Genomic DNA, 24,877 nt, shown 5'->3' with positions numbered 1-24,877 from the left:
GTGCAAATATTATGCTAAGGTAAATGATATGATTCTAAATTGTCCATCTTCTCAATAGTCCTCAGAATGTATTAGTAAGTTGTCATTGGCAAAGGGGACTTCAAGGATTTAATTAAATGTCTCCTAAAGGAAGATAGCCTAGATACCTCATAAAATAAAAAGTAGTCCCTGTACTCTGGACACAGAAAGTATCAGGAGACACACTAAAGGATGGAAGAGCTAGAGATACAACAGTGAGCTTTGGGAGCTAGGTGGAAAATGGCACATCACAAAAATCACAGAAAGCATGAAGATACTTAGAGAAGAATTTAGGAAGAGATTTGCTGAAGAAACCTGTCCTTGGAGTTTGTGGTTTTACCCTGGAGAAATTGATTCCAGATTATTGACTGTAGGAGAGTAAATGTTTGTTGTCCTGAGACAGTAAATTTGTGGTAATTTGTTATCACCCTAAGTGAAACTAAAACACATCTATAGCCTCTGGTTAGAATTTGCAGAACAAAATATACAAACATTAGAAGACATACATAAGCCTTATAAAGAAACAATAATAGTTTGGAGATGTGGGTTTTGTGAGGGATTGGGTAGAATAAGTGTTGTCAGGCAACTGGCTGCATGAGTTGAGAAAAAGATAAGTACCGTGTATGCTTTTCAAATTTTGGAGCAGCAACTTCCCACAGTTTAATGGGTATAGAATATAAGATTGCTTCCTATTGTTAATTCATTATTATCATTAATAATTATTAATAATAATTCATTATTATTAATGGAATTGACAGGCTTAAAGTCTCACAGAGCCATAATCAAGATTCTGTTTAGCTAGCTCCTGGTATGGAAGCACTGAGTCATAACCAGCTTCTAGCCTATTTAGTTTGTAGGATGTGTACTTCTCTTAAAGGTTTGAAGGTAAGATGACTAATGTACCAGCTGAAGAATGAGGAATGCTGTCAGATCACAGAAATTGAACTCAGAAATTTGCCATTTGGTATCTTGTATTTAAATCCATGTTGGGGCCTACCTTAACTGATTTTCTTAGCTCAAATTCAATGGATTAGTAAATTTATTACAGCTCTGAAAACTCATGTGATTTGACACAATCACATATTACATAATTCCACAGAAACAGTCAGAACAGGAAATATTGAACAAAATCAAAGTTGAGACTTCTGCCTAACAGGTGCCAAAGATGACTTCACTTTGATTTCCAATTATGGATTTTTCTGAAACATCAATTGTGAGATTAAGATTTCTTATTTCAGAATAAGGAGATGTAGCTGAGTGTGGTGGATTATATCTGCAATCCCAGCACTCAGCAGGCTGACTGCTGCAAATTTATAGCCAAACTGAGATGCACAGTGAGTTTTAGGAACTGAATGAGCAAACCGAAGAATGAAGGGATGGATAACAAACAAACTTCATAGATAACAACTAAACATGTGAAATGCAAACATTTACTTTATTAAATTGGAGATGAAAATGTGAAATGGAATGATACAGGCAAGTGGTAGTCAGGTCTCCTGTCATGGCCTAAGAAAAATACAAAGACTGCGCATGTAAACCATGGAATCATCAGCATGCAAGGTCACATTCCAGTGAGAATTTACCAGAACTGCATTTATACAATCATGTTCTGAAGAAGCTTTTACTGTAGCACAGGAAACGGAAGCAGTAAGGTTAGTGGACTGAAGGACAGGAGTGGGTCAGCTCTGGAATTTGAAAGATCCTACATTCCACATCAAAGCTACGGAGTCAACATTTCTCTGTAGAAACAATCAGTGCATGTGTTTCAAAGTTCTCCAGTGAGTTGGAAGACATGCTGAAGTCTCAGAAATGTAACCTTAGTTGAGAAATGATTGAGGGGAGAGAAATAAAAATACGCCATTCAATCTCTGCATGCGGTTCCTGAACATCAGATGGCAATTTTTTTTCTGAGGAATTTGCATAAATGTGAGGATTCAGGACACATTCCACACTTCCTGTCTCATAATCTGCATTTTAAAGGTTTCCTCAAGTGATTCATGAGTGTATTAGCATTTGAGAAGCAGTGAGATAATGACATTTCAATTAAAAGTGGTGGTAAAATAGCCCAAGTATAAACATATACACACGTACACTGATAAATAGAAATAACCACAGTAGAGTTTTGTTTTGTTCGATTTTTTTCTCATTTTTCCTTCCCTTTGGTTTTTAAAAAATAATGATCTTTGGATGTCATTTAATGTTAATAAGTTGCATCATATCTTCAGATCTTTGATTATATATGTGTATGCTTATACTCGTATGTGAATGCAGGCCTGTGTACATTTTAACACACGTGTGGAGGTGGGAGAACAAATTCAGATGTAGGTCTGTGTCTTCTACCTTATTTGAGACAGGATCTATTATTTCTCTTGCTGCACACACTACCAAAGCTATCTGGCATACATGCTCCTGGGTATTCCTCAGTCTCTCTCATCCATGTCCCCCTATAGATGCTGTAATTACTTAGTGTCACACTATGTGCCCAGCTTTTACACGTGTTCTTGGATTCACACTCAAGTCGTCATGCTGGACAGTGTTTAAAAAACTGAGTCATCTTCCAAACTTCAGAGATCTTTAATAAGGTTTGTTCCCTAGTTTGTCTCAGGGTTATAGTCTTATGCGGCTACATATTATCTAAGATTGTGAGAAGTAGAATGCCTAAACTCAGACATTAGTATTAAATGAAAACTGCAGAGACATACCTTACTTTGAAAGAAAATCCACAGATCTCTGAGCACAAACATGAATAGGAACTTCACCAGTCTCTAATTTGACTGATATGCCTGGAAGGCAGGCCATAAGAGACACAGTGTGAAGTTACTACCCAACATTGTATATTAACTGCTTAGATTCACACAAATAGCTGCAATATTTAAGGAAATAAAATTGCAGAATTTTTCTGCATTTTTAAATTTGATCTTACCTGCAAATCAATCTTGTGAACAGACTTCCAGGAGAAAACAAGACAAAGAACCCAAATTAAAACAGCAATAATAATGCTTTCTTTAAAGATTCTACAAGGCTGATGGACCTTTTTATATGTAGTGAATGTGGGAAGATGACATATTCAGATTCAGATCTTTTGTTCTATAACTATAAAAGTGGGTGAAATTGTCACCATATTGCACTAATATGAATCCAGTTTTTCTAGGCTAAGTTACTTTTATTTGGCTCCAGACTACACTACTTCTTATTTCCCATAAGAGGAAAGTTGTGCTGCTGTGTGGGCAGTCTCTTATAAGAGACTTTGTTGCCTCATAATTAAGATCTTTTTCTTTAAAGGATGTTTCAGGCTAAATCAGATGTCACTATATCTTCTGTGAACCAATTCAATTTACAGGAAATGGAGAGTAATTCAGTAATCAGTATATGAATGATTTTTTAATGAAAGTCATCAAATACCATTAAAATAAATAGTAAACTCTAGAATAATGTAAATGTGACCTGCAATAATATAAACAAGGTGTTCCAAATCAAATTTGATCAAAATTTGAAAGTGAGTTTACATAATCAATGAAGGTCTTTTTCATTAAACTCTTGTCATTGAATTGATTACAACATAAAATCGTATTAGGTAATAAATGGAAATGCATAAAATTACCTGAGCAAATTTCTTTCGAAAACTTGCATTAAGTCTACTGCTATTCATGCAATGCAGAAAAAAGAAGAAGATATGTAAGGAAGTGTCTCCTATAAGCTCTACAGTTTACCCCATGTCAGTACATTCCCTGAAAAATAATCTGATTCTTGACGTGAGCTGTGTGAATGTATTTGGATTGACTCCTACAAATGTTGACTTTCATCTGTGACTAAGAGGAACATTTCTGGATGATCAATATGTAAACTATTAAATGTCATATTACATGTGGAAATAAGTTATGTTCACTGGAAATATAATTCTACATTCTGAAACATAAATGCAACCCAAATGATACTTATATTGTGCTCTTGACATGTAAAGTGAGAATAATACAGAAATGCATGATTATCAGGTTCTATGGCAAACAAACCTTAGGGAATAAGAAATGTGAAAAGCTTGCCAGGCAGTGGTGGCTCACAGCACTTGGGATGCAGAGGCAAGCAGATTCCTGTGAGTTCGAGGTCAGCCTGATCTACAAGAGCTTGTTCCAGGACAGCTAGGACTCTTAAACAGACAAACCCTGTCTCAAAAAACACAAAACAAAACAAAAAAGAGAGAGAAATATGAAATTCTCATGCATCAACACTCAACTCTTTTCATCTTAATTTGTAAATAAGAGACAGTGATTTATGAAATCTAAAATTGCTTTCTCCAAATTCTATCTAACTCATTGTTCTGCTAGAACTCAGATGAGTTTCTGATGACTGTGGGGCTTGAAATTTTAGGATTTGTTCTGACTTCAGATGCTTTCTGCAACAATCATTTGGACCTCACATGAGGCAATCAAAAAAAGTTATTAATGAAAGACAGAGTGAATAGGAACATGTTTCTCAAAAATAAATTTTCTGTTAATGTCTGGAACTGTATCCCTTACCATACTTGGACATTCTCAAGTCCCTGTACAACTGAGTGGCTTTGCAGTTATACTATGTGCAACCTCCTACATATTTTAGATCATCCTTAGATTGATGGGTTACCTTTATGCCTGTCTGACATACATCTGAGAAAAAAAATACTTAGGAGGAAGAATAGTTCATTCACACAGCTGTTAGTTCATATTTTGCTTGGCCACATTGCTGTGAACTGAGGGCAACATCATAAACAATGGCAAGAATATATGGTGAATGCTATTCACATCACTCTATCCAGATAGTAAAGAGTAAAACAAGAAGTAGCAGAAGGTATGTATCCTGCACAGTTACATGCAATATGGTCTAACTTCCTTTCACTAAACCATTACTTCATACCCCTATAACCATGGGCTGGTAACCAGACCTTTAAGATACATGAACCTGTGGAAGGCATTCCAGGACCCAACTCTTATGTTTGAAATATCTTATAAACTTTAGACTGTGCCATACAATGTGCTGGAGAACATGTAATGAAGTTATGAAAACAGGAAGTAAAAAAATCAAAAAAATATTTGTGGCTGAATTCATGACTATTCTAAGTTGCATGACCCAAGCACCACAGGTTGAGCACTACTTGTAGAATAATAACATGAAAAAAAAGACTGAAGGTATTTAAAACAGACACATTTTTTGTGTATGTGTGTATGTAAAGGTATATGTCTGTGTTTGTTTGTGGGCACATACATGCACCTGTGCAAGCCACAGTTCAACCTTGAGTGAAGTTGTGTAGGCACAGTCCACCATTCCAGAGCCACAGTAGTTCTGTGTCTTAGGGATTGCTTGTAGGGTAGTCTAACTGGCCAACCAGATCATCAATATCCATGTGTTTCTGCCTTCTCACCATTGGGATTGCAAGCATAGACTGTTGCAACAAGCTGTTTTACATGAGTATTGAATATTGAACATGGGTGCTCATACTTACTCATAAAACAACATACAACCAACTGAGCTATGCTGTTTCTCTAGTCACAAAAAGTAAACAATTTCAAAGAATACATTTCCCTACAGTTGGCTAGATTCTTGGGGATGGTGGGAAAATATTACTCAAATTTTCTATATCCATCTTCAAGTTTAGGCTGTTCAGATGGCTGAGGTATTATACCATTTCTCCTTAAATCTGAGTTGCAGTAGCATCGAAGCACAGTCGTTTCTGGTAATTTTTGCATCAGCACAGAGTCTAACTCAGTAACATTTAGCCCCAATATGACATTCTTTAATAGTCCTGCTTTGGCATAGTACTTCACATATAAATGTGAGGTAAGAAGAAGTATGATGGGAGCTTGCCCATGTCCACAGCCCTTTCAGTTTCTGTTGCCAGCTCTACTCTTGAAAATTATTTATTTTTACCATGTTTAAACTGTAAGTAAATTAGCCATGGTGATAGTCAAAATAACTCAAAAATACAGAGAATAATGAACACATAATAATGACAATAGCGAATTTATCAAAGAAATGTACTTCTGACATTTCTTTAAAGCTTTCCTCAGACTTAAAACAAACTACCAAAATTCTAATCAAGTTAATCTATAGAAAAGATAAATCATTTTGCTCTTCTGTGTGGATTAAAAAAAAAGAAATTGTTTAAAGAAAAGAGAAAGAAAAACCCCAGGGTAGAAATAAGCTAGCAAAAATACTAAATTTTGTTATATTGGTCTTCTACAGACACTAAAATGAACTTACAAAAAGTGGCTGAGAATATTAATTTCCCTGAAATTTTATTATAGGAAGAATGATTCAGGCAAGGAATTTAAGATTTTCTACAGTTACCGAAGAACAGTAAACCCAAAGCAAAATTACTGAATACAGGCCTGTGGCTATCCTGGGGGCCCACAGCAGAAGGCAATGCTGAAGTGGAAGAGGCTGGAAGATCAGATCAGGAATTTAAGATAAACCTGGGGTTCTTCTTGGTTGATGTGTTAGTATAAACCTTTAATAATTGTACTTCTAGGTAGAGGGATGAAAATCCCTCAAATTGTGAGGTCTTGTCTATTTAGTGAGTTCTAGATCAGCCTCAGCTTCATAATGAAACTCTATCTGAAAAAGAAAAACAATAAGAAGTCTATATAAAAAAAATATAATTTTGCCTAAATCTCAGGTAAATTGCTAAAGAAAATCAAAATCAGTCTATGTAATTATCATTGTAAGATGCTTAATGTTGTTCTTGTTTATCCCCTCATGCTAATAGAAAGAACCTAGGCAAACTGAGAAAAACAGACGGTACAAGTGATGTGTGTTTTGCATAATACTTCCTTGTAGCAAACATTCATTCTCACATTGCCATTTTTCTTCTAACCAATTTGCAACAATTCCATATGAGAAAATACAAAAATATTCTTAATTTCTACTATATAGCTCAGTGCAGTTTTTGTTCAGTTTCACTTTTCCTCTGAATTTATATGCTCAAAATACATATTAATTATTCTTACATCATCCCTCCAAAAAACCCACTGTGAAATATAAAGCATACCCTACTTTCCAATAAAGTAGATCACACAACAAATTAATACAAGTGTGTCTTTTTATTCCCTCACTTTCCTTCCCTTCCCCTTCTCCAGCTTATTCTTTCCCCAACCTTTCAATCCTTCTGTCCATTCATCTCTCCCTTCCTTCCTCCTTCTCTCATTCCCTCCTGTCCTCATTTCTTTCCTCATCATTTCATGATGACTTAGCCTTAGCCTCAAGCCTGCAAGTTTCCTCTTCCTGAGTAGCTTAACACATATTTTCCCCTTTAAAATGCTTACTGTAAGGGGTCACTTTATGTTATAGCTTATATGTTCATATGTCTAAGAAATTACTCAAATTATTCTATTTAGAAAGAACCAGTAATGCTTAGAGAATGCCATCTAACTATTCACACACATCACTCTTAAGAGAATTAGCTCTTTGGTATACTTGTTTCCAGGTTAACCCTTTGTGTATCTCTGTGTAGCTTCCTTTTTATGGAAACTCTTGCAACAACAAAAACCTGCTTGTCATCTATCCAAGTGTCACTTTGCGTCTGGCCCAATATAGATATTTGGCTTAAAAGTTACATAAGAAAACATAAAAGCTCTACAATTTTATTTATAGTCTTTATCTGATCCTTCCAGTTATTTTATTATAATAATGCCTTATAGCTGATAAAATCTTTGAAGAAAAATTATGTAACTTAGTGGAAACAATCACCTGTTTTGAAAGCTAAGGATTGCATAATATACAAAAATTTTAGCTCTAAAAATCTTAATCTGTCAATGGCGTTTAAGAAGAACCTTCAGGATTTTAGGGAAATTATACAATGATATGAAAAGCTGGCCTGGTACTCTGTAAAAAAGAAGAGCATCCCTAAATCCATTAACTGGTCCCCTTTCCTTCACAATGTCATTTTTTTCTACCCTGGAAGCTCAAGGCTCTAAAGACAATTATATCCAAGGTAGATGGAAGCTCTGTGAGAATAGTGCCTTGTTAACTGCTCTGTTGCAGGAGCTTTTCATAGTGCCTTGTGTGGTTTGTGTTCAGCAGATTTTTACAGAATAATAACCATTGATCTTAAGAGAAAAAAAAATTGTACTCTGTGAAAGTGAATCAATGCGTCAAACTTAAGTTCCACACATAATTACAGACACAGTATATTGAGTGAGGCAAATTTAAAAATAAACTTGTGTGGTTTCCTTTTAGGGGTTCAATGAAAACTTAATTCTATTGACATTTCTGAGGTAACTTGTAACATCCAAGAAAAGTGTATCCAATTAATGAAACTGTAAATGTAAAGTTTAAAAGGTTGCTGTACTGGCTCCAAGATATGTAACACATCAAAACTGGGATTCACCAGTTTATCTGGATTGATCTTTAAAAGGAATGAATACATTTAACAGAACCTAAATAATTCATTTATTAGCTGTCACAGAGAATTGCTAAGCAAAAGACTGCTGTTGAGGAGCTTTCCTTGTGAGCTTTGTAAAATCAGCATCTTCTCTCCTAATTACTTAAGGTCTGCCTTTAAGCGAGGATATCTTTAATAATTCTCAGAACATTTTCAACCTCATAAAATTTTAATTAACAATTAGCATTGTTCATAGATCATCACTCTGAACTGCTGCTAATTGCTTAGCACTGCTAAGGAAGCCGAAAACTGATTTGCCATCTTCCTGTATTTCCACATCGGTGGATTCCTCAGCAAGTTGAGACAAAACAAAAATTAAAACTCACGTATGCAAGAAACTTCCTCCATAAAGACAAAATGACATAAATGAAATTTAAAAAAAATGAAAGAGAGCATTATGGAATTTTGATACTCTCCAAAACAAAGAAGATGTGTGGAACTTTCAAGGTGCCCATTAAGATGGATCAGTGAGGTCACGGAAATTTGCTTGGGGAATATGGAACAGAAATGACCCTTGAAGGAGCCAGTAATTAAATGAAAACAGGCCAGGCAAAAGGCAGCTGCAAGCTCATGATCCTTTTTTTGAGAATCAGACTTTGGTTTAAGCAAAATGTGTTAGCTCTGTGTCTGCAGAGTCACTGGGTACACCACGGCAAACCTAAAAGTGAGAAATTAGTTTGAACTTTGAAAGTGTGGCTGGGTTATAGAGGGGAGAAAATGCTCACAGAAAGATTTAAATTAAATATCCCAGGAAGTAAGTAATCATTGGAGATTTCAGAGAGTAGTTTAAAGTAATGAATGTATGTTTGAACACAATAAAATTATTTGCTTTTGAGGAGACGAGAATACAGGTCACATGGGAGCAAATTTGAAGGTTATTCTCAAGAGCAGATTTTGAAATCAGAAACATAACCAGATGAGAGTTTGTATCAGCCATGGGTTTCTACCTACCACCTCCAGCTTGTTCAGTGATGTGGGCTGTGGGCTGTAGACCTGGTCCTGACCATCAACTGTTACCATTTCAGCAAGAAGTTTATCACACTCAGGACGAGATCCAGAGAGTCCACAATGCGGAGCATTTCAAAAATTAACACCAATAAAATAAGTTTAACAAATATGTATTTCTGATTACTTTCTTGTAATTTTAATTGCTGTATAGGCATAATGAATTTTTTTTTTCTTTTTTGGTGACTCCCTGTTTTCTTTCTCTTGTTTTGTCTTTAATATTACTTTTATAGTAGTGTCTCCTGTAGTCCAAGTAAAGCTCAAATTTCTGGGTTTTTTTTTTTTGTTTTTCTATTTGTTTCTATCTTTCATGTGCTATGGTTGCAGGAGTTGTCACTAGGCTAACTTAACTCTCTACTTTGAAAATATTTCATACCTAGTGTTCTTGCCTACACATTAACCTCTTTAAAAAAAATCGATTCCTCTGTTCCGCATCATTTTATCATGTGACCGTTTAATAAAATATAAAAACAAAAAAACAAAAAAATTCAAAAACCACCTTGTTCATTACTATTTGGCTATTGTTTTTCGTTGATGGATGAGATTTCCATTTTCCACAACAAAAGATTTACTTTAAGAATACAAGTTAAACTGTATGCTTTATTTTTCTTTCTGACAAAAAGTAAAAACAATTATCCAATGAGGAAAATTTCCCCTTAAATATTATGATTCAAATAATTCAATTAGCAATTTAGGCTTAATGTGGTTGTTTGAATACTTTGAATACTTGCCTTTGTTCTATGTTGTTTATCTCTCCTGTTTATTTGCATGTGTGGTCTGAGTGTGTTGCCAATAAAGGACTCAAATTTTGGATTTTAAGGTAGTTAAGTTTATGCTCAAGTATTACCACAGCCAGTTTATTTTCCATTGAATGCATTCTAAATCTAGAATGCAGATAAGGAAATAAAAGGCAAATATGGCCATCAGTTAAAGTGTCTTTATGTTTACTTGTGATTTAAAGTTATTAGAAATGACTAAATGTGGCTTTCTTATATTTAGTCAAGAAGGCCATGGAAACAAGTATTTGGCTTTATCAAAAAACATTTAGTTTATTTTTATATGACTTCATACAAACAAAATAACAAATCACAATGTAGAAGAAACAGTAGCTATTTATAGCATTTAGTTTTAATGTCACTTGTTTTCAAGTTCTATATTTGATTTTTGTTTCTGTGCGTTGTGTAATTCTAATTCGTAGTATCTGTTTTTAAATTTCTCATAAGTTTAAACATACCCTGATAAATATTAATATGTAAATCTGTGGTGACTCATATGCCATAGGATTAATCAAGATCAGTTGTATCTGTTTACCCATATGTGTCTTTTTGTCATTCTTTGCTTTTGGGTATACTGACAAAGGGTGAAAGAATAAGTGACAAATTTATCATTGGTAGCAATGAATTTATTTGCTCTACATTCACCTAAAAAATATGGAGACTAACATCTCAGAATGGTTTGTTTCATGAGTAGATAAGACTACCAGTCTATTTTTTTTTTTCTGAAAATATTTTGAAGGCGAATTTTAACCAATTTCTTCTTTGCTTCCTCTGTCTCTTGTCCTCTACAGATGGACCTCTGGGTCCCCGAGGATTAGCTGAAGCTACAGAGATGTGCACTCAAGAGTGTCTGGTTTTGGGTCACTCTGATAATTGCTGGATGCCTCCTGGCTTGGGCCCATACCAACACCCCAAATCTCCTCTGTCAACCTTTGCGCCCCAGAAAGAATGGGTCAAGAAAGATAAGCTTGTGAATGGGCACACCCTGACCAGAGCTTGGAAAGAAGACACCAACAGGAACCAATTCAATGACCGTAAGCAGTACAGCTCCAATGAAGGCCATTTCAACAATGGTAGCCACATGGCAGACATTCCTCTGGCAAATCTGAAGTCCTATAAGCAAGCAGGTGGCACGATTGAGAGTCCTAAGGAGCACCAACTTTAAGATGAAGTTGTATGGGACTTAATACCTTTATTCTAAATAGACATGCTAATACTGTGTGTTGGAGCTTTATGTATTCAATAGATCTCTACAACTATGCCCCTTATAGTAGGGAATTCATAACTTTGTGTTAGCACCATGGAGGATACAATGCTTTGCAACATAAGAGAGAAAATAGTTCTACTAGTCATGTGATGATGTTCTTTATTAGAATTGATTAAACTCTCCAGAGATCTCTCCATTGTGCAATTTATTTTTATTATTGCATTTTATTTGACCCTGGACTGCTGCTATGAACAATAGAATATGCATTTGGAGAGTAAGAAAGTTCCATGGATTAGAGTGACTGACAAAACATATCCAGTTAGAAATTTGTGCTCTTTTTGTCATTGATTTATGCTGGGACCTCTATACTTGACATTATACTTCAAACAGAACTTTAAAAGATAAGCATTAAACCTATTGTGCTGTTAACACCGTTAGTGGACACTTGTAAGTCAATCAGTGTTAAAGTATTTGTAAATAGAAGCAAGCTATTATTAACAACTTTTTGTGTACTTATAGCATTCACCTAAAAATGTTGTAGCATAATTCTGTGTTGATGGTTGCTCTTTCCTTTTTCAATTTCCCTCTTCTTTCTTTTGTTTCTTTTAGTGAGGTGTTTCTGCGTGTTAGTAGTCTGTCTTGGCACACATTGTTCTAAGGTTCTTAAACATTTGTGTTTTAAAAGGGTTCTGAAATTTTGCTTCTTATATAATATCTTATGATGTTAGAACTCTATACAAATATAAAGATGAGAGAAAAAATGAAAACTTCAAACAACAATAACAGCAGTCAATACTTCTGCAAATGCTTGGAAATTCAGAATCTCCTTTTGATATCCTTATTTTCAAAGTAGGCAAAAGTAAAATTCACTTAATTAGTGCCATTAAGTGAGAATGTGATGGGAAAGTGTTATCCATCAAATGTGATATAATATTCTGTACTTGCTACTCTTGCAAAACTAATGTATTAAAATTAGCATATATTGAAAAAATCACTACTCAAAAATAGTTTCAATTGGGCAAATGTGTGTCTCCAACTTTGTTGAAATGACAGAGTTTGTGTTGATCCTCATATACAATACTATTGTTGTAACACAAGTGTTATTAGACCATAGCCACAAAATATTTAATGTGTTGTGCCTTCATGATGTAACAGAACATTCTCCAGGTAGGGTAGTTGGGGAAAATAAAGGGATAAATCTCTAATTATTGCTGTTTAACTGTTTGTTATCATAGTTGGTCAATGCCTGGCAGGTACCAGCATTTTGTCACTTAGGTCAAACCGAGGGAGTGACAGTTAATGTTAATAAGATCTCAGTTGCACGTGCAAACAAATCCAAATTTGAACATTCTTAGGAGGTTTTTGTTAAGGCATGACAGATGATTTAAACAAATAAATAGCATGCAACAAAATGTCTTTATTGAGAGAAGTGAAAGTTATATTAATGCCACGGTTCACCATCAACTTAAAAGTGAAAAAAAGAAAAAAAAAAGTTAAAAAAATTGCTAATCTGATAGTTAATTTGTTCCTACCAAAAATAAAGTTACTTTGTAAATAGCAGTTCACATTTTTCCACAGTATAATGGAAAATAATGGGTAGGGGTGCATTGCTTATTGAAGTACATTTTTGTCGGTTTGTGAGGGGTGTTTGATGACTTTGACAAAATAAATATCTAAACAATTATCCTTGTTACTGCTTTGCCAGTTCTACGTTATTTACAATTATTCAGCTCTTGCAATAAATGTTCTGAATTACTCACTGTGTTGTGTTGATTCTTGCTCAACATCCAAACCCTTTATTTATCTACATTCTAATGTTTTAATAAAGCTCAAGTTTCCCTTATCAATCAAAGAGGAGTCATGGATGGGCTACATGTAATGCCTCAGTTAGGGTTGTTGCTGGTGTGATGAATCACCATGAGTAAAAGGAAGTTGGGGAGGGAAGATGCTCACCTGGGTCGACTTCCACATCATAGTCCATCATGGGAGCACCTCAGAACAGGAACTCACGACTTCCACATCATAGTCCATCATGGGAGCACTTCAGAACAGGAACTCAAGCACAGCTGGAACCTGTAGGCACGAGCTGATGTAGAGCCCATGGAGGAGAGCTGCTTGCTGGCTTGCCTCCCCTCGCTTGCTCAGCCTGATTTCTTGCAGAAATAGAACCACTAGTACAGGGACGGCACCAAATACCATGGGCTGGGCTCTCTCCCCCATTGATTCCTAATTAAGAAAGTGCCTTACAGCTGGATCTCATAAAGACATTTCCCCAAGTGAGGCCCCTTCCTCTCTGATGACTCTACCTTGTGTCAAGCTGACACACAAAACCAGACAGTACACCTATGTTGTGAAAATATGATTTCAAATTTTAAAAAAAATTAGTTTTTTTCATGGTGTGTGTGATGATTTTCCAAGGAAATTCATATAGGAAATTAGTTCATCTGACCCATGATTCATACTTGTGAAATAAGTCAGAAACTGGGCCAGCCACACTAATTAGAAAGACAGGTCTTCATGGTGTGTGTGTGTGTGTGTGTGTGTGTGTGTGTGTATGTTTAGAGTAAATGCATGAAACAAAAGTCTGCCTTTAACCAAGAGAGGCAATTCTGAAGTTTCCACCTTAAACTAAGAAAAACAAAGCTTCATCTGACTTTATTTTCTATTAGGAAAGTAAGCACAGCACTCTACACAATATATGCAATAAGACACATTCAAATATATGTGTTTACAGTTACCATGTAGCAGTTGATGATATTTGACTCAGGTTGGCATAGGAGGCTGGATAAAGGGAATGGTTCTTTCCTTAGAGGTGATTTAGGAGCTGTAGATAAGAAACAGGAGTCAGAGACAATATAAATAATTTGGCTTGTATCATCAGTTGGATTCTACATTCTAACCCAATGCCTCTTTAAACCAGACTAATCCATTGATTTGAAACAGACAATGATGAATTCTCATTTCCTTTTCTAGAACACAAAGTAAATGGATAGAAATATAAGGGAACTTTCTGAAGACAATACTACAGTCCACAAAATCTATTTCTTTATTAATTTATTTTTCTTTTTGACAATTAAGTAAATCATTCCACCCTGCTTTTAGGAGTATGAATAGGAAGCAATTAAGAGTTTCCTTTTTGTACAAAGCAAGGAAATGTCCTCTCTTTAAAACCACTGGAATCTTTGAGGAAAAAAATGTTGTTTGTCCTGAAGTATTTCTTCAATAATATGTAATATAACCAACAGCTAAGGGGTCAAAAACACTCCCACTGTTAAGAATCCCACTAAACTACCAAGCTAACAGACAGAACACATATGCAGAAAACCTGGTATACACATAATTAGATCCTGTGATTGCTGCTTCAGTCTCTGAGAGCCCTACTTGGTTGATTCAGTGGACTATGACCTCCTGGAGTCACTCTCTGACTCTTAAAATCTTTACTAGCCTTCATCCACTTAGACTCTCTTCCTGCATAATGTCTGACTATAGGTCTCTGCATGTGTTCCTATCTGCTGCCAGAAGAAGCCTCTTTGATGATGACTGCACAAGGGACTAATCTATGCATTTAGAAGAATATCATTAGTAATCAAAAATTTCATTGATTTTTTGTTTTGTTTTGTTTTTTGGCAGTTATGTTTGGTTCCACCCCAGGTCTCTGGGTTATCCAGTCTACAGTTCTTGGCCTTCTGGGTAGTGTTTATCATGGACTGTCTTTTCTGACATGGGTCTCAAGTTAACCAGACATTAGTTAAATCTCCCACAAGTTCTGTGCCGCCATTACACCAGCACATCTTGCAGGAAGGACAGATTGTTAATGGAGGGTTTTGTGGCTGGGTTGGAATCTAGGTTTCTCTTTCTGTAGTCTGCAGAGACTAGAAAACAGGTGTGAAGGCTCCATGAAGACACCAGCTTGATATCTCTGCATTCAATGAACCATGTGGATGTTGTCCTTGGCAATAGGGCCCCACTGTCAGTTTTCAGAGAGTGACCCTCTGTCCTAGCATCAGCCTTTATGGTTTGGTGATCTCCAACCGTTAACACCTTGGGCAGCAAATCAAAGGAATGCGACCTAGTCCTACCAACGGAAGCATTTTGTTGCTTCAAAAGTCAGTTTAGACCCATTACCCTCCATTACTAGAAATCCTAAGGTCAGCTTCATAGACTCCAGGAAGCTACCACTGTTGTAATTTTAAAAAGTGACACACGCAGACACACACACACACACACATACACACACACACACACACACACACTCACACACACACACACACACACACACACACACACACACACACACACACACACACACACACACACACACACACACACACACACACAAGAACAAACAAGACTCCATAGCTTCGAAGGATGGTTTTTTTTATTATTTAAATTAGAAACAAGCCTGCTTCGAATGTCAATCCCAGCACCCTCTCGATCCCCTCCTCCCCCACTCCCCACCAATCGCTCACTCTATTCCCCCTCCACTCCTCAGGGAGGGTAAGGCCCTCCATGGGGGATCTTCAAAGTCTGTCATGTCATCCAGGCCAGGGCCTAGGCCCTCCCCCATGTGTCCACATGGAGTGGGCTCCCAAAGTCCATTCCTACACCAGAGATAAATACTGATCCACTGCCAGAGATCACATAGATTGCTGAGGCCTAGAGGAGGTTATTTTAATTGGGGAAAGTGAATGTGAAAAGAGCAGAGTGGAGAGGTAAGACTGGCTTCTGGGGACAGAAGCTGCAGAAGAGAAGAGAGAGACAGAGAAAGTGGGGAGAGTGTAAGAATTACAGAGAAACAGGCCGAATCACAACAGAGAGACAGAGAGAGGTGGGAGGTATGCGGGGCCCCTTTAAAAGAGAAAGTAGTGAACTTGCTTAGGTGACTCTCTTAGTGGCTGCAGCTGAGGGCATTTCTGTCAGAACCACTAAGACAGACCTGTACAGATGCCTGAATACTAACAACCACTGCATGAGGTTTCCACACTGCCCTCCCAATGTCTCCCAATTCCAATTCAGTAAACAACATAACAAACTAAGCTGGGGAGTTTACTCACTCAGCAAAATGTTACATTAATACTGCCTACGTTTTTCAAGATCATCCATGTTGCTGTACTATGTAGACACTGAGTGTTAGGAATCATCATTCACCTGGAAATAAAAGCCACTTCCATTAACTAGAGGAGTACACCTATATGACATTAAAAGTAATAAACATTTGAGAGTGTCATTAACAAATGTTACAATTCTATCTTAGCAGTTTTCTGAGCCAGATATAACAGTAAAATTCTTAAGACTAAATGTGACCTAATGAGTAATCATTCCCACACATACAACATAAGACACAAATACAGAGTGGCTATTCATGAATAGCCAACAGGGCTGCTTCGCTGCACACTTGCTATTCAGCAAACCTCATTCAGGATCCCATCTCCCCCTTGCTGTAGCTGGGAATGCAGCTGAGGCCCTAAGCTGTTTCAGTATTTATTAAGTTGCTGGCAAGAAGCCAAGAGAGACTAATTATTATTAGTGACAGTGGGGGATGAAAATGATGCTTTGTGATCTCAATTTTAATGTGGATGGAGTGTGCTTTTTTGTATGAAGGCAAACGAAAATCTGAAAAGGACGAACGGAGTTGTGAGCATAAAAATGTTTCCTTGTTCTGCTTTGTTTTCAGGAGAGTTCATCTTCCCTCCCCAAAAGAATCTCCTCCATTGGTTCACAGAGAGATCACTTTAAAGTTTGCCCAACATTCTTAAAGGCACAGGGATCACATTTTAAATGCTCTACATATTTTTCTCACTTTTCAAAAATTAACTAGTGTGTAGTCCCTCATTATAAAATTATATAATTTTTTGGTTGTTTTTAAAACAGGGTTTCTCTGTGTAACAACCCTGGCTCTCCTAGAACTCTCTTTGTAGACCAGGCTGGTTTTTAACTCAGAGATCCATCTGCCTCTGCCTCCCAAGTACTGGGATTAAAGTCATACACCACTGCTTCCCAGCTTAAACTATTGTATCATACTACTAAAATATGCCTGTCATAATTTTTTTGTCATTCACATTCAGTTTACCAAAAGTATATTTAGTACATTTTTTAAAAATAGCAACTTCTTGCTATCTCAATACTACTAACTTCTAATTTTAAACATTAAACAATGTATTTTAAAGTTTCTATGTTTTTGCTGTTGTTTTTCATCCACAGATTATCAAGTATCTGTTATTTTCATTCCTGGGCGTTCAGACCTTAATCATGATGGTCATCAATTCAACACAAACATTATATGCTCAATGATTAAATGAAGAAATAATAAACATCAGTCCTTTCAGAGTCATTCTACATGTGTATCCTGTATATACAGAATAAGAACAATGTGCCACTACTTAGGCAACAGTCCCCTTTCCTCTGTTTAACATATTCCTAATACCAATAAATATAATATTCTTTAAGTTAAGATGAAAGGAAAACTGTAATAGACTTAATCATTTGTCGGTAACTGAAATTCTCTATTCATATTTTTGCTCTTCTGTTCTTTTTCAAGTGTGGGTCACCCATTGTCATTGAGAAATATGTGCTCCAAGACAGAAACATAAACTTGCTCAAAAAAACTATATCACTATAAGACTGAGTGTGTGTGTGTGTGTGTGTGTGTGTGTGTGTGTGTGTGTATGTATGTGATTTTTTTTGTTTGTTTCTGGAACTGAATTAATGTTACTGAAGTATAAACTTAACAAACAACACTGGGGCTTCCAGATTCAATGTGTTTCTGGGTATTGGGAGCAGACACTTAAGATTGGATATGGGCTAGGTGGGGTGGGAGGAACTATGGGAGTCATAGGAAGGAGGAAAACAGGGTGTTCCATCAGGATCTGATTAGTTTCATGAGAATGGTGGCTAAGAGTGAGGATTGGCCATAGCAAGTAGTCTGCTACAGAACTAGGGTTGCAACATGGGGACTGGACTAGAAGGAATTGAGAAAGAAGGAAAGCTAGTCTGCCTGCTTTTCTAGCAGGAGTGGCCTGTGGTTTCCCAGGGAGTAGGTGCTGGAGCTGGGGGCTAGGACAAAGCAATGAGTTGCAGAAGAGAAGTGAGGAGGGGAAGATATGTGTGGTACACTGGAGATGGGGCACTGGGAAAGCTAGGTCTCAGCATGCACCCTGCTGCAAAGCTGAGGATGAAACAGGGGATTGTACTTGGAGAAGTAGGGGAGAGGTGAAGAATTGCATATGCCTCTCTGTTTGCCTGCCTCTAGTGACCTGAGGGTTCTTAAAGAATGCTTCCTGATAAAGCAATGAAGAGTGAAAGGAAATTTGGCGGGAAGATCTATGTGATTTATTAAAAATGAGGGCAGAAAGCACAGGGAGTCCACAGCATGCAGCCTGCTACAAAGTTGGGGCTGTGACTAGGGGATCAAACTTGGAGGAGAGGGAGAAAAGGAGGTAGTCAGTTAACCACCCTACTTCCTTGGACAAAGTAGCCTTTGGATTCCCAAAGAGTGAAGCTGCCTTCTTATATTTGTAAGAGTTGCTTATACACTCCTCATGCTATAAATGATGTGTAGTTTTAAAATGGGAGTTGCTTTAAGCTTAGTGTTTTCTACAGGAGTGATGGCCACAAATCACTACCCCCGGTCCAGGAATGGAACTGGAAGGTGATCATATGAGTGAAAAGGAAAGTCATGAGGTGTTTTGTTATGAAATTTTAAGGAACAATCACTTATCTGAAAAGCAACACCCATCAGGATCCCAAAATTTGCAACCAGGCAATATATAGCCAGCACACACTCCTGAGAAACAAAGAAGGCATCAAAATCTAAGGAAAAAAAACACATACCCAACAAAGATAAGACAAGATATCAGCACCTAATATTTTCTAAGCCCATATGCCTAGATGCCATCATAAAACCACAATCAATTACAGCCAGGAAAACACACACTTTGGAAGGAAACTGATAAAACTGTTCACAATCTGAAAGCAAAAATGGAATAAGAAAACAAAACTGAGGGGAAAAAAACCAAATGAAAATGTAGGAACTCGAACAGGAACCTCAGGGCAAGACTCAATAACAGAATTCATAAGGTGGAAGAGAGACTTTCAGGCAGTGATGAAAAGATAGAAGAAATGAATCCATGAGTCAAAGACAAAACAAAACAAAACAAAACATACTGGCACAAAGCATGCAGGAAATCTGAGACCCTATGAAAAGACCAAATAAAAAGAATAATAGGAATAGAGAGAGGAGCAGAAACCCTGGTCAAATGCATGGAAAATATTTTCAACAAAATCATAGGAGAAAATTTCTTTAACTTGAAGAAGATGATGATCAAGATACAAGTGACATACAGGACATCAAATAGACTGGATTTGAAAAGGTAGTCCCCTCAGCACATAACACTAGAAACATTCAATGTACAGAACAAAGAAAGAATCATATTTTAATTTATTTTTATTTAAATTAGAAACAAGCCTGCTTTACATGTCAATCCCAGCTCACTCTCTCTCCCTTCCTCCCACACCAACTCGCCAATCCCCCACTCCATCCCTCCTCTGCTCCCCATGGTGGGTGAGGCCCTCCATGAGGGATCCCCAAAGTCTGTCAGCTCATCATGGGCGGGCCTAGGTCCTCCGCCATGTGTCCAGGCTGAGAGAGCACTCCTTCACAAGGAAAGGGCTCCCAAAGTTCATTAGCACATTAGGGATAAATATTGATCTACCAAGTGAGGCCCCACAGATTGCCGAGGCCTCCTCACTGACATCCACATTCAGGGGGTCTGAATCAGCCCCATTCTGGCCTCTCAGCCATCATTCTGGGGTCCATGAGCTCTCCCTTGTTAAGGTCAGCTGTTTCTGTAGGTTTCACCAGCCCATTCTTGACCCCTTTGCTCATTACTCCTCCCTCTCTGCAACTCGGTTCTAGGAGTTCAGTTCAGTGTTCATCTCTGGGTGTCTGCCACTTCTAAAATACACAAAATAGTGGATTTAATGCACAAATAATATCTTCCCTTCTGTTGCAACCAAGAAACACAGCTTAAAATCAAAGGTAGAAATCCCCTTAGGGTAAAAGAATAGAAAAAGAGTACAAGCAAATGGACCTAAGAATCAACCTGGCATAGTCATTTTAAGATCTGACCAAATAGAATTCACAACAAAACTAATCAGAAGAGTTAAGGAAACATGCTAGATACATATTAAAGGAAAAATCTACCTAGAAGCCATTGCAATTTTTTTATCATCTATGCATCAATCCTAAGGGCACCCACATTCATTAAAGAAATGCTACCACAGAGTAAATCATACATTGACCCTTACACACTGATAGTGGGATATTTGAGTACTCCATTCTCAGCAATGGACAGGTCATCCAGACAAAATCTAAACATAGAAATTCTGGTGCTCTCTGACATTACAAACCAGCTATACCTAAGGGAATATTTCTCCCAAACAGAAAAGAATATACCTTCCTCTTAGCAGCTCATGGAGTGTAAGTGAAGAGTAAAAAATTACTAGCTGTCTATAAGAACATGGGCTGGTCACCTTGGGGGCTCCCGTCCCCTGCAGGTGGCCGCTCCCGGAACTCTCATGAAAAAAAAAAAAAAAACAGCTCCTGGAATAACCACAGGATGTCCCAACGACCTCTGTGGAAAGTTCAAACGCCCCAGGTGTGTCCACATAGTTTAACTGATGAGTAAATGTGTAACTTTGGGCTTCCCCTATTTCCTCCCTAGTCCTCCCCCTCCTTTATGGTTTTTGCCTTTATAAGCTTGTCACAAGTTTGGGTTGGGGTCGAACTCCTCTGAGTCTCGACACCAGCATGCTGGCTTGAGATCTCAATTCAATTGAGATCCTTTTTCAATAAACTTCCTCGTGTGATTGCAGCAAGTCTGGTATCAGTGCCTCACTGGGTGTGCGCTATTCCCAAGATTTGAGTGAGGGTCTCCTTTGGGGGGGGTCTTACATGAGCACCAGAGATGATGAGAGACATGAAGTAAATAATGCCTACTAAATCATCATGATCAGAGCTCACATAAACTCACAGACTGAGGCACCATAAATAAGTCATCCTGGGTCTTCACCATCCGGTCATTTGTGTATGTGTGTGGCTTCCAGTTCAGTGCTTGTGTGGGACTCCTGTGTGTGAGAATAAATGGCTCTCTGTTTCTAGTGTATTACCTTGGACTTTTTCCATTTGTTTTTGTTTTGTTAGACCCTCAGAAAGCTGAGGCTTCCAGAATCTTAGTCCAGGACGGCGGCCACCCCAAACACAGAATGGAGGCGAAAGCTTGATGCAAACTGCATGAGGCTTTATTGTAATTTAACGAACTAACCCCATGTTAGCTCGGGTCTTTTACCCACCCACCATGGCTGACGGCTAGAAAAAGACGGCTCCTTGGGTCTCCCAAAAGATCTTATAGGGCAGCGTAAGGGGAGTGTCTAGGGGTACACACAGGCTCACGATTGGTGTGCCTCCAGGCTTGGAGGGCTTGCCCTGTGTTGATTGGTCAACTGGTTGTTATGGCTCATAGGCCCTCCCAGGGTGGTTGCTATGCTCTCTACGTCATTGTCGTGCGCTTGTCCGTAAAGCACACCCAGGGTCGTAAAGCATAGCGCCACCAGCTAACTTCTGATTGGTTCCTTGTCACAAGACAGGCATCTGACCTTTTAGTGACTAAGGTTCCTTGTCACGAGACAGGCATCTGACCTCTAAGTGACCAAGGCAGGTTTATGGCAAGCACGTGTTCGGCTGTTATGGCTGCCAAAAGGGAAGCCGGTTCCTTCAGTTTGTTTTTTTTGTTTTGTTTTACAATTATGATGTGTTAGTTTTTGTTTTATCTTATTATATCCCATTTTATTTCATTTAATCACGTCTTGTTGTGTGGGGGACCAAAGTATTTCCTCTATGGAATATTTTGAGATCCAGCCTTTGGCCTCACTAAACATGGAGCACCAGAAAGCTCCAGCCCACTATTGTATTGTTAATGCCAGTAGGGCTACTATTGTTTACAAAGGCCTCAGGGTAATATGCCTCCTAATTTGCATCTGTATGTGCCTAAGCATCTGAATAGGCCTGCACCTGGGCAGAGAGATCAGAGGTGTGAGAGTAACTTGTGAGGATGGAAGGTTAGGAGTTAGGGGCGAGTGGCCAGAGCAGAGAGGGAACAAAGAGAGAAATAATTCCCTCGTGGTGTTGGCAGGATGGTTAAGAAACACCAGAAAAGATGGCCAATAAAGAAATGACTCTAGTTCTACAACGTGGAACTGAGAGCTCTCTGAAGATGACAAGATGCCTCTGTTTGATCTTTATCGCCTTTGGGTTGCTGGGAGCTTCCAGGTCCACACCCCCCCACTCAGGCCGAACCTCATGGCTGTGGTGGGTTAAAGCTGAGACAAACTGGGTCACGACATTGTTGTTGTCCCTTAGAAGATTATTTGTTTTCTAATGTGAGACAGAAAAAGAATGGACTTGGATGGGAGATAGTTTGAAAGGGACAAGGAGGAGTAGAGAGGGAAGAAACCATAATCGGGGTTATTTTGTGAGAAAGAAACCCACCTATTTTCTTTAAATAGAATAAATCCTTTGAAACAATAACAAAGATATTTTAACAAGTTTAAGAAATATAGTATACAAACATTTAGATCATGCTTAAAACATTTGAAGAATCTTAATATATTAATGTACATAATTTTTTCATATAATTAAGATACGTGCTCTTGCCACACTATGAACTCATGTTGTTGTGAAAGCACTTACAAAACCTGTGCAAGTCTGAGATAAACTAAATTTCATCTTGGAGAGGAGAATTGGGTATACAATCATACCCTTAGATGAGGCAGTATTGACAGATGTTAGCATCTGGCAATGAGAGAGATCATGTTTTCTAAGAATTTATCCTATGGTAAGTCAACAAGTCAACCCCTCTCCAGTGGAAAATTTGGCGTCTAAGAATTTTTAGGGAACACAAATTGGTCTTGGAGGTTCAAGAAAAAGAAGAAAAAGATTCAAAGTTGGGTGGGTACAGAAGGAAAGGTGGATCTTGGAAGAGGAGAGGGAGTGGATTTGATCAAAACACGATGTATGAAATTCTCATATAACCCAAAGCACTAATAAAAAGTAAAGATATGTGGCTTTGGTCTCATCACTTTATAGACAGGAAAACTAAAATGGAGGGAGTTGAAACAAATGTTATGGGACCCTACCGTTAACAGTCACAATACCAAACTTTGTTGCTGACTGTAGTGAAATGACCTTTCATATTGAATAAAAGCCTCACCTTATGAAAAATTTAAATACATTTCACTTTGGGACTGAATGATAAATCACCATGTTTAAAACAACAGAAAATGATGTATTAAGTAGTTCTGAAGGGACTATTCCATTCTCACTTAGAGTTTGTTGTGCACACAAAAGTTGGTCAATCATTTTAGTAATTATGACCATATATCTATATCTATATGTGCATGCGCATGTGTGTGTACAAGTAAGTATGTAAAACAATTGTACTACACAGTCTTAGGACAGAACAAAACAGTTTAAAATGACACATTTTTCAGTGAATATAGCCTAAGCTTCATTTTGTTAGTGTTGCTAAAGTCCCTAATGCTAAATATAAATGTCAAATTTCTTTTATGTGTTCCTTGGTGTGTCCTTTCCCATTGTTATAAACTTATCTTCTGTTTCTAACTTTAGTTAAAACAAACAAGAAACAAAGTGAGCTACAAATAACATTTCCATTGCCAATAAACAGAGCATTAAAATGAGACTAAAATAAATCTGATAATTAATGTAAAAAGCCCATTTTCTTCTCATGAATTCAAATGTCTATGCAGGTTAGCTTTGGAAAAAGAAATGAATCAGAAAGGCAACCATACTTACTTCCCTTGGAAGACACACCAAGCTATCTCCTCTACTTATGGGTCAGTCGTCACTCAAAGAAGCCAAACTGTTATTTGGCTTAAATGTTCCCATTCACTTCTCATTAGAACGAGGCCTTCTTGATTCCCCATAATTCATTTTATACATAATGAAGATTATTCAATTCTCTGTAACTTTACACAAATAAAAAAAAAACATCTTTTCTTCTACTCATTTTATTATCTGCAGCATCCATTTCATCAGTGTTATTATCTTTTTGTGAGGGTTGAAACTATGCAGGGACCCACTACAATATTTATTTCCATCTTTAATTAGCCAACAAATTTTCCTTCTTCAATTCTAAAAATCATCTTGTCTATTTTCTCCCATGTAGTGTCCTTTGGCATCCTAGCATGTGTTAAATATGTGTTAAATATATATCTCTGAAATGTATGTGTTATAAAAAAAAAGTTATAATTGTTCCAGGTCCTAGTTTTCTACCCAGCCCTATGAACAAACAACTCTGCTGGATATTCTGCCTTTTTCCTCAGATTAGTCCTTCTTATTAAATTTTTTAGGAAATTATCATTTTTAATGTTTTTGCATTTTACTTA

The 24,877-nt window shown here is 37.4% G+C and overlaps 1 protein-coding gene across 4 annotated transcripts in view; it reads left to right on the top strand.

Moving 5' to 3' along the window:
- Positions 1–13,063, top strand: part of Pcdh9 (protocadherin 9) — an 838,624-nt gene extending 825,561 nt beyond the window's left edge. For all 4 annotated transcript variants that reach the window (XM_035453407.1, XM_035453405.1, XM_035453406.1 and 1 more), the window contains one exon: positions 11,001–13,063. In XM_035453407.1, the coding sequence (XP_035309298.1) occupies positions 11,001–11,374 (374 nt within the window). In that variant the 3' untranslated portion in view covers positions 11,375–13,063. The remainder of the gene's footprint in view (positions 1–11,000) is intronic.
- Positions 13,064–24,877: the final 11,814 nt, after the last annotated feature.

The sequence above is a fragment of the Cricetulus griseus genome (genome assembly GCF_003668045.3).
Source record: "Cricetulus griseus strain 17A/GY chromosome 1 unlocalized genomic scaffold, alternate assembly CriGri-PICRH-1.0 chr1_1, whole genome shotgun sequence".
NCBI lineage: Eukaryota > Metazoa > Chordata > Mammalia > Rodentia > Cricetidae > Cricetulus > Cricetulus griseus.
Note: the sequence above shows the minus strand (reverse complement) of the source record. Positions and strands in the feature narration are given on the sequence as shown.